This window comes from Pan paniscus, chromosome 23 (assembly GCF_029289425.2).
Source record: "Pan paniscus chromosome 23, NHGRI_mPanPan1-v2.0_pri, whole genome shotgun sequence".
In the NCBI taxonomy this organism is placed as follows: Eukaryota; Metazoa; Chordata; class Mammalia; order Primates; family Hominidae; genus Pan; species Pan paniscus.
Window position 1 is genome coordinate 35,299,017 of NC_085927.1, and position 10,514 is coordinate 35,309,530.

Genomic DNA, 10,514 nt, shown 5'->3' on the forward strand with positions numbered 1-10,514 from the left:
GAATTCATGGTAGGAAGGATTCTTATCCCCATTTTACAGCTCAGAAAACTGAGGCACACAAAGGTAGCGTCAGCTTCTCAAGCTTCCCAGCACAGCAAGCGGCCAGGCTGGGATCAGACTCTGGACACAGGGGCTCTGTCCACAGTGCTAACTACTCCTGCCCCCCAGGGCTGCAGCAGTGAGTGAGTGAGGTGGTCAGTGGACTGGATGTCCAAGGTCACATAGACTATTGTAATAACAGCCTCTAGACCGGCCAGGGCCAGAAAGATCAAGGACTCCTACACACAACTGCCACTGCAGCACTGCCGCTGCCAGTCCCCAGCCTGGGCCAGGGATGGGGCTAAAGGTCTCACACAGGGCACTAAGGGCTCCCCAAGGCCTGGGAGAGGAGCGAGGCAAGATGACAGAAACTAGGTATGGTGCCCAAAGTCAAACAGCTACTGAGCATGTAAATCTAGGTGGGTCTGACCCCAAAACCCCCTATCAGCCCTGCAACCCGTTGCTGCAAGGGAGAAAGCAACTCGGAGGCCTCACCTGCCTGCACCCTCACCCCCCAACTCTGTGTGTGAGTTCTACTAAATGCCTGAGCAGTGACACAGTGCCGCTGAAATTAAACGGATTCCAAAAACGACAGGAAGCACGAGGTGGATCTCCCCAGAAAACTGCTGAACAAATGTTGGCTCGGGTTCACCCGTGAATTTCTTGGAACTGAACAAGGGAAGTTAAACGCAAGGGGCCCTGCTTTAGAGGGGACTCTCTCAGGGTGCCCCACACGGCCCTTAATTAACCCCACTCAGCCCTGCTGGCCTTGGCCTTGGGCATCTACAGGAGGAAACTCCAGGGTGAAAGGGGGTGCCTAGACAGGCGGGTCCTGGAATAAGCACTTGGGCCCCGAGGAGAGAGGCCTAGGGCTTGGAAGCTGGGGAGGTTCTCAGCACTGGGACCACTAGAACAAAGCCATTTCCGTGGGTTCACAGCTTCCAATTGCAACAGGAAGCAATCAGGAAAAATAATTAGCTGCCCACTTACTGGCTTCGCTGAGGTCCGAGGCATGTATCTCACACAGAAAATCAGGGACATAACATCAAAACCGTTCCTCCTTTTCCTTTTATTTTAGGACTGGATCACCACATTTGCTGGGGCTCCCAGGCCTTGCTGCCTAATGTTAAAATAATCAACTCTATTTTTGCCTCACATACAACTGAACTCCACAGCTGTAGTTCTTTCTCCTTAGGGGCTCCAACCACATGAACGACAGACATTTGATTCCAGCAACATCACCTAAAACGTGCACAAAACCCAAACTGCAATGAGGTGAAAGGCAAACGTGGTCAGCCTAGAAACCCCCCCTTTAAAACAGCTTCCCCAAAACCCCTTTTGCCTCCTTGACCCACGCATTTCCGGAAAAAGGAACGGTGCTGGCCTGTACTCCCCAGATACTGTCGCTGTTTTGTCTTCACCTTGTTTTACTAGCTCCAGACAAGGCCCCAAAATGTAAACACGCTCCTGAGAGAGGCAAATTTGGGGTGAAACTGTCCACAGAATCTCTAGGTTTGGGTCAGAGGTAGGAGGACTTGAAACAAAAGCCAAGCTCCTCCTGTTCCCCGCTGCCCCCTACGCCTCCAGAAGAGAGGCTGCAGCCCTGGGGAACTGACTACACGGCCACCCCCCTGCACCATCCACACTGGAAATATTCAAGGAGACAGCTGTTTGCCTTAAGGAGGCACAGACAAAGGGGCCCGAGGTCCTCCCCGCTAAACTGCCACAAACGGAACAGGAGCCCAGGCGTGCACAGGCACTTGCGGGCCGTGCCACTTGGCTGGCCATACTCCAGAAAAGCAAAACACGCACATCCGAAGAGAATGATTTAGGCAGCAAGAGGCTTGCTTCAAAAACCACATGGCCATCTCCAAATTAAAAGAACATGTGTAGCGTTTCACAAACTGCTTAAGTGTCCTGAGTCCTCCTGACCTCAACTCCACCCCTTGGGAAACACCAAAAGTTGGAGACAAAGTTCCCCGGCCTTACTCTCTCCCCACGGAAGTGTACAACTGAGGCACGAACCTGCCTCCCCTACTGCCCCGCCCTCTGGGACCATGTCACCCCCCACCCCCGCCCCGGGCAGCCGACCCGGGGAGGGACACCATCTGGGACCCCGGCGGCCACAAGGGGTATTCGGGTCGCCCCGGCACCTGGCAGGTGTCAGTCCGCTTGGAAACCCACAGCCACGGCTCACAGGGGCAGCGCCACCGGCCAGGCAGCCCCGCACCCGGGCTCAGAACTTTCTCGCTGCAACCTCAGCCGGTCCTCGGAGCACGCGGGCCGGCCGCGCGGCCGCTGGAAACAGAGTCGCGAACCTGCTCCCCGGGCCAGGCCCGCCTCCGGGCCCCAAGGGCCCAGCGCAGGCTCGGCTCCTGGCTTCCCACGGGCGCGGGCCGGTGAGGACCGGCCGGCGCCGCCCGCGCGCCCTCCTCACCGGCCCGGGACGCAGCGTCCCCGGGGAGGGCCCGGGCGGGGACGGCGGGGGGATCCCCGGTGCGCGCCCCAACTCGCCCCCAACTCCCCCCAACTCGCTTCCAAGGCGGCGGTGGCTCCCGCGCACTTGGTCGCGGGGCCGCCCGGGCCATTGTACTAGCAGCCCGCGGTCCCGGGTCGGCCCGCGCCCACCTACCTGCGGCGGGGGCCGGGCAGCCGCACAGCGCCAGCAGCAGCGGCCACGGCGGCCCGGGCAGTGCTGCCTCCATGTTGTCCAGCGGCCGGACGGGCCGGCGCCGCGCTCACTCGGGCTCCACAGCGCGGCGGCGGCGGCTGCGGCGGCTGCTCGCGCGTCTCCCGGCATCTCCGTCTTCCCCGCTGGGCACCGCGGACCATGACGACTGGGAGGAGGGAGCAGGGCGCGCGTGAGCGGAAGCAGCGCCGCGTCTCCGCCCCACGCTGGCGCAGCCGCCCGCGCCCCAGGGAGCCGGCCGGCGGCCGGGCGGGCCCGACCGCCCCAGCGGCCCGGGTCCCCGCGGCCCCTCCCGGCGCTCCCCGCCCTGCCCTGGGGGCGCCGCCGGGAGGCTCGGCGCGGGGCTGGGGCGCGGGGTTTCCGCCCCGCGGGGCCCGGCAGCGGATCGGGGCCAGGAGCCCGGTGTGTTACCTGTGGAGCCTCTATAAGTGGGGAAACTGAGGCACGGGGCGGGGCTGCCCAAGGGCACACAGCGAGGCAGTTTCAGGGCAGGAAGCCTGGGGTCCCATGGTGCGGCCCTGACACTTGTTCTCACCTGTGGAGGGCAGAGGAGGGGACAGGGAGATAACTGCATGAAGCTGGCCAGCTGGGAGTGGAGGTGGGTTTGAAGTTTTACTTTAAACTAAATGTGTACCCTCTACCTTAATTATGAATTATGAGACACGAAGACTGCGAAACAGACACACTCCTCTAAAAGTGCCTCTAGGCTGACGGGGAAAAAGTCCCGCCAGGCTCCCAAACGCCACCTTTGAGTCCTTCAACAAGCAGGCCAGGGCCTCTTGCCCACCGGTGTCAGCTCAGCCACTGAACCCTCCAGGAAGAAGAGGTGCTGGGAGGGGAAGAATCTCACCCAGGCACAGCCTGGAAGGGGCACAGAAGGGGCTCTGGAACCAGCAAGCCCAAGTTCAAACTCCCGATCTGCTACTTTCTAGAACGACTGTGCCCTTGGCGGGTCTAAATAGAACCTCTCCGGGCACTCCTTCCTCCCTTGTAAAGTGGGAACAGCAATGGCCACCTTGCAGGTTCAGAGAGGGCTTGCAATACCTCACAGAACTGGGTGCCCGCGAACGTGTGCGTTCCTCCAGATTTGTGACAAATTTGCCAGGCTGGCGTCAGGCTGAACGCCTCTTCCCTCATGGGGTTTAAATTGTAGGAAGGGAGACCAACAAAAACAAGAAGACAGAAAATTAAAACAACAAAAGCCCCATTGACAGAACATGAAGAATGTCAAGAAAAATGAAGGGTGTTGGGCTGCAGCGTTGGGAAACTCTGGCTTAGGGAAGGAAGGACACTTGAGCTGCCACCAAGGAGCAGCTGTCCGGCGGAAGGGCAGTTCAGGAAGAGCACACATCAGTAGAGGAGGCCCTGCGGCAGGGGCCAGCGTGGTCAATGGACTGGGAGGAGGAACCACATCAGGCCACGAGCTGGAGCTGAGGGGTGGAAGGTGGAGCTGGGGGAAGGAAGAGGCCAGCTGGGGCCAGCACATGTCAGACCTCAGGCAGGAAAGAGGAATTGAGAACGTACCCCACCAGCAATGGGAAGACAGGCTAGGATTTAAGCAGCAAAAATCCCTTCCCTTCTTGCACCCTGTGTCCACCTCTACCTCGACCCCCTTCCGCCTGACCTCATGGCAGCCAGGGAAGCTCCAGGGTTTGTGAGGGCCGCCATCTCAGGAGAGAAACAAGGGTCTCGGGCACCATCAGGGCCGGCTCCAGCCACACTTATTCCCTGACCTCTCAGCCTCCTTAGCCACTCTCCCTTCCCACATCTCACCCTGCTGCAGCCACAGTGGCATCCCTGTGGGTTCTCAAACACACTAGGCACACTCCTGCCTCAGGGCCTTTGCACTTGCTGTTCTCTGCTACTTTTTTTTTTTTTTTTTTTTGAGACAGGGTCTCGCTCTGTCACCCAGGCTGGAGTGTAGTGGTGTGATCATAGCTCACTGCAACCTCGAACTCCTGAGCTCATGCAATCCTCCCACCTCAGCCTCTCCAGTAGTTAGTTTTCGTTGTTTTGTTTTGTTTGAGATGGAATCTCACTCTGTTGCCCAGGCTGGAGTGCAATGCCACAATCTTGGCTCACTGCAACCTCTGCCTCCCAGGTCCAAGCGATTCTCCTGACTCAGCCTCCCAAGTAGCTGGGATTACAGGCATGCGCCACCGCGCCTGTCTCATTTTTGTAATTTTAGTAGAGACAGGGTTTCACCATGTTGGTCTGGCTGGTCTTCAACTCGTGACCTCAGGTGATCCACCCGCCTTGGCCTCCCAAAGTACTGGGATGACAGGCATGAGCCGCTGTGCCCGGCTCTAGTACTTAGGATTACAGACAGGGACCATCATACCTGGTGATCCTCCCACCTTTTCTGCTTCAACTCTTTCACCCCACTTAGCCACATGGCTTTACTCTCTTACCTCTTCGGCTCCTCAGTCAGGCCTGACCACCCCTGTTGAAAATTGCAAATCATACCCCCCCACCGCCCACTCTTGCCAGCAGTTTCTGCTCCATTTCTCTGATTTACTTTTCTCCTTTGCACTCATCACTACCTGACATGTTTACATATCTTTATTCCCTCCACTAGCAAGGAAGCCCCGGGAGAGCAGAGAGTGTAGTTTTGTTCCCTGATGTGTTTCCTGTGCCTGTACCAGGGCCTAGCACACAGCAGGTGCTCAGTAAATGTTGGATGAACGAATACAGTGAAAGGATCCAATCTACATTTATAAAGAGGGCACTCTGGCTGCTGAGTGGGGATGAGACTGTCAGGAGGAGAGAGGCCCCTGTGGGGGCCTGGCCAGCAGGTGGGTACAATGGTAGCAGCTTGGACTCAAGTGGATGGGGCCTGCTTAGGGCTCTGGCTGCAGGAATCAAGGGAAGGGGGCACAGGATGGCCTACAACTGGTCCAAAGTCAAGTCAGGTTTCTAAATTTGGGAAGCGATACAGAAAATCTGAAGACTCTACTGGCCAGTTATTTAAATGATTACATAGAAAATGTACCAAGAATATTAAAAAAAAAAAAGGCTAGGCACGGTGGCTCATGCCTGTAATCCCGGCACTTTGGGAGGCCGAGGCGGGCGGATCACAAGGTCAGAAGATCAAGACAATCCTGGCCAACACGGTAAAACCCCATCTCTACTAAAAATACAAAAAATTAGCTGGGCGTGGCGGCAGGCGCCTGTAGTCCCAGCTACTTGGGAGGCTGAGGCAGTAGAATGGCGTGAACCCGGGAGACGGAGCTTGCAGTGAACTGAGATCCCGCCACTGCACTTCAGCCTGGGCAACAGAGCGAGACTCCGTCTCAAAAAAAAAAAAAAAAAAAAAAAAAAAAAGCATCATGAAGAGGTCATCAGAGACTTCCAGAGAGTAAAGGGGCTGTGGGCCGGGCGCAGTGGCTCATGCCTGTATTCCCAGCACTTTGGGAGGCCGAGGAGGGCGGATCATGAGGTCGGGAGTTCAAGACCAGCCTGGGAAACGCAGTGAAACCCCATCTCTACTAAAAATACAAAAAATTAGCTGGGCGTGGTGGCAGGCACCTGTAATCACAGCTACTTGGGAGGTTGAGGCAGGAAAATTGCTAGAACCTGGAAGGCAGAGGTTGCAGTGAGCCGAGATTGCACCACTAGACTCCACCCTGGGAGAGAGAGCAAGACTCCATCTCAAAAAAGAAACAAAAAAGAAAGGGGCTGTGGCCTGCGGCCCAAAGCACACTACTGCAAGGTCCCAGGGTGCCTGACTCCAACCAGAGCCTTGAGAAAATTCATTTGCAAAGAATGAATGAAAACTCATCAGTATTTTATTCTGCAGGATTCTGACACCCCAAGGACATCATTTTTAGACCCTTCAGTAAGGTGATAAGTAACCAGAGGATGTGCTAAGCTTCCACTTCCCCAGACGGTTGCCTGTCACAGCTCATCAGGACAACAAATTTTTCTTACGCCTCAAATTTGGAAAGGTTCACTCTCAGTTCGTTCCTCAGATGCAAGTCCGTCCCAATCAAGTAACAAGGGCTCAGCACCTGTCCAATCTCATTGCTTCTGGGGACAGGGACCCATCACAGGATGCTGTTTCAAGCTCTGTGACACTTGGGCAAAGTGCCTTTGGTTTCCCTCCCAGACTGGAATGTGCTGGCTCTGTGAAGTTACACCAGGCACAAGAGCCCCTCCCAACCTGGCCAGACTGACTGCTGTGGTCAGAGGTGCCCCTGGGGCTTTTGGAGCCACAGCATCTTCCTGAGGGCAGCACCAGAGGAGGTCCCAGTGGGACTGCCCATTGCAAGGCTCATGCCTCAGGCCCCTGCAGACCTCTCCCCCAAAACAGGCAATACCTCCTGGCAACTTGCCCCAGGAGCAGGCGAGGGAAGGCCACCATTGGCCCATGGTACTGGGCTCTGGAGGGCTTGGTTGGTAACAGGTCATGGTTTCTATGAGCCAGCTAGGGTGTGAAGGACACAGGCTGGATTCACCTCTCTGGGCCTCAGTTTCTGCATTCAAAAAATGGGAATCATGATATCTGTTCTATTTCTTATCTCTCAGTACTGATGTGAACCTCCAATAAGAGTTTGAACAATACTTTTTATACCTTACTTTTATTTTTCATTTACTTTGAGACAATGTCTAGCTGTCTCACCTAGTCTGGAGTGCAGTAGTGTGATCATGGCTCACTACAGCCTTAACCTCCTGGGCTCAAGTGATCCTCCTACCACAGCCTCCCAAGTAGCTGGAACTACAGTCATGCACCACCATACCTGGTTAATTTTTTCTTTTGAGACAAGGTTTCACTCTTTCACCCAGGCTGGAGTGCAGTGGTGTACTCTTGGCTCACTGCAGCCTCAACCTCCCTGAACTTAGGTGATCCTCACACTTCAGTCTCCCAAGTAGCTGGTACTACAGGTGTGTGCCAGTACAGCCCGCTAATATTTTTGTATTTTTGTAGAGATGGGGTTTCACTATGTTGCCCAGGCTGGTCTTGAACTCTTAGGTTTAAGCAATTTACCTTCCTCGGCCTCCCAAAGTGCTAAGATTATAGGTGGGAGCCACCCTACCTGGCCTGTAATCCTACCACTTAAAAAAAGGCCTGTAACCCTAGCCCTTAAAAACATTTTTTTTTTAGCTTTTTGTAGAGATGAGGGGAGGGTCTCACTATGTTGCCCAGGCTGGTCTTGAACTCCTAGGATTAAGCCATCCTCCTGGCCTGGCCTCCCACAGTGTTGGCATTATAAGCATGAGCCATTATACCTTACTTTTTTTTTTGAGACGGAGTTTTGTTCTTGTTGCCCAGGCTGGAGTGCAATGGCACGATCTTGGCTCACCGCAGCCTCTGCCTCCCGGGTTCAAGTGATTCTCCTGCCTCAGCCTCCCAAGTAGCTGGGATTACAGGCATGTGCCACCATGCCTGGCTAATTTTATATTTTTAGTAGAAATGGGGTTTCTCCATATACCTTACTTTTAAAGTGCTGCATTCATGTAGATTGTGATTAACATGGATTCAAGAGAGGGAGTGAGGACAAATGAGCCAGGCATTCACCTCAGCTGTCATCCTCCACTTCTCTCCTCCTTCTGACAGTCATTGTCCATCCCTGTTTCTGTAGCCATTTCTTTGACCCTCCTGATCATTTGGCTGGCCACAGTAACTTGCCTCCTGGGAGAGAATGCCCTGGGCAGGCCCTCATGAGTGGTGAAAAATAACCTGCAGTGAAAAATAAAACTGCTAAGAAGTCCGGTCCACTGAACAGTCTTATTTTTTCACTGCAGTTGAAGGAGTTGACATTCAGGTTTCATTTTCATTTTTAAGTGCTTTAAAGACACCTACAGTGGATTGAACAGTGGCCTTCAAAAAGATATATCCACATCCTAATCCCTGGGACCCGTGAATGTTAACCGAGTTGGGAAAAGGGTCTTCCCAGGTGTCATTAAGTTAAAGATCTTGAGTTGGATTATCCAGGTGGACTCTGCGTCCAAGGACAAATGGTCCTTAGAAAAGAAAAGCAAAGGCTGGGTGCTGTGGCTCAAGCCTGTAATCCCCGCACTTTGGGAGGCCGAGGCGGGTGGATCACCTGAGGTCATGAGTTCGAGACGAGCCTGGACAACATGGTGAAACCCCATCTCTACTAAAAATACAAAAATTAGCTGGGCTTGGTGGCATGCACCTGTAATCCCAGCTACTCGGGAAGCTGAGGCAGGAGAATCGCTTGAACCCAGGAGGCAAAAGTTGCAGTGAGCCGAGATCACGCCACTGCATTCCAGCCTGGGCAACAAAAGTGAAACTCCATCTCATAAAAGAAAAAATAAAAGAAAGGAAAAGAAAAGCGTACAGAGATTTGAGACAGAAGAGGAGAGTGAAGAAGAGAAGGCCATGTGAAGATGAAGCAGAGGTCGGAGCCATGCAGCCAGAAGCCAAGGAACACCTGGAGCCCCCAGAAGTTGGAAGACGTAGGAAGGAGCCTCCCCTAGAGCCTCCAGAGGGAGCACAGCCCTGGCAACACCCCCATCTCGGACTTCTAGCCTCCGGCACTGTGAGATCATCAATTCCCATTGGTTTTGTTGTTGTTGTTGTTTGTTTTTTTGAGACGGAGTCTCGCTCTGTTGCCCAGGCTGGAGTGCAGTGGCACGATCTAGGCTCACTGCAAGCTCTGCCTGTTGTTTGTTTTTTTGAGACAGAGTCTCGCTCTGTTGCCCAGGCTGGAGTGCAGTGGCACGATCTAGGCTCACTGCAAGCTCTGCCTCCTGGGTTCACGCCATTCTCCTGCCTCAGCCTCCCGAGTAGCTGGGACTACAGGTGTCCGCCACCAGGCCCAGCTAATTTTTTTTGTATTTTTAGTAGAGACGTGGTTTCACCTTGTTAGCCAGGATGGTCTTGATCTCCTGACTTTGTGATCCGCCCGCCTCAGCCTCCCAAAGTGCTGGGATTACAGGCATGAGCCACCTCGCCTGGCCAATTCCCATTGTTTTAAGCCACCAGATTTGTGGTAATTTGTTATGGCAGTCACAGGAAACGAATACAGCACCTAATCTTCACAAACCCCTATTACAGAAAAGGAAACTGAGGTCAGAAAGGTATGGGCTTGCCCAGTGTGTTAGGCCATTCTTGTATTACTACAAAGAAATACCTGAGGCTGGGCATGGAGGCTGACACCTATAATCCTAAGCACTTTGGGAGACCAAGGGTCACTTGAGGTCAGGAGTTCAAGACCAGCCTGGACAACATGGTGAAACCACATCTCTAATAAAAATACGAAAATTAGCCAGGCATGGTGGCATGCACCTATAGTCCCAGCTACTCAGGAGGCTGAGGCAGGAGAATCACTTGAGCCCAGGAGGAGGAGGTTGTAGTGAGCCGAGATTGTGCCACTGCACTTCAGCCTGGGCAACAGGAGAGAAACCCTGTCTCTAAATAAGTAAATAAATAAATAAATACCTGAGACTGGGTAATTTATAAAGAAAGGGGTTAACTGGCTCACAGTTCTGCAAGCTGTACAAACATGGTGCTGGCATCTGCTTGGTTTCTGGGAAGGCTTCAGGGAGCTTTTACACATCGTGGAAGGCAAAGCCAGAGCAGGTGCATCACACAGCAAAAGCAGGAGCAAGAGAGAGAGAGAGAGAGAGAGCAGGGAGGTGCACACACTTTTAAATGAGCAGATCTCATAAGAACTCATTATTGCAAGGATAGCACCAAGCCACGAGGGATCTGCCCCCATGACCCAAACCTCCCACCAGGCCCCACCCCCAACACTGGGAATTATAGTTCAACATGAGGTTTTGGGGGACAAATATCCAAACTTTATCATTCCACCGT

At 54.0% G+C, this 10,514-nt stretch overlaps 1 protein-coding gene across 1 annotated transcript in view; it reads right to left on the bottom strand.

The window, feature by feature from the left end:
* Positions 1-2,844, bottom strand: part of LOC100983183 (low-density lipoprotein receptor-related protein 5) — a 64,334-nt gene extending 61,490 nt beyond the window's left edge. The window contains 1 exon segment of the mRNA XM_055105454.2: positions 2,672-2,844. Within this exon segment, the coding sequence (XP_054961429.2) occupies positions 2,672-2,744 (73 nt within the window). The 5' untranslated portion in view covers positions 2,745-2,844.
* Between the last annotated feature and the right edge of the window lie 7,670 nt (positions 2,845-10,514).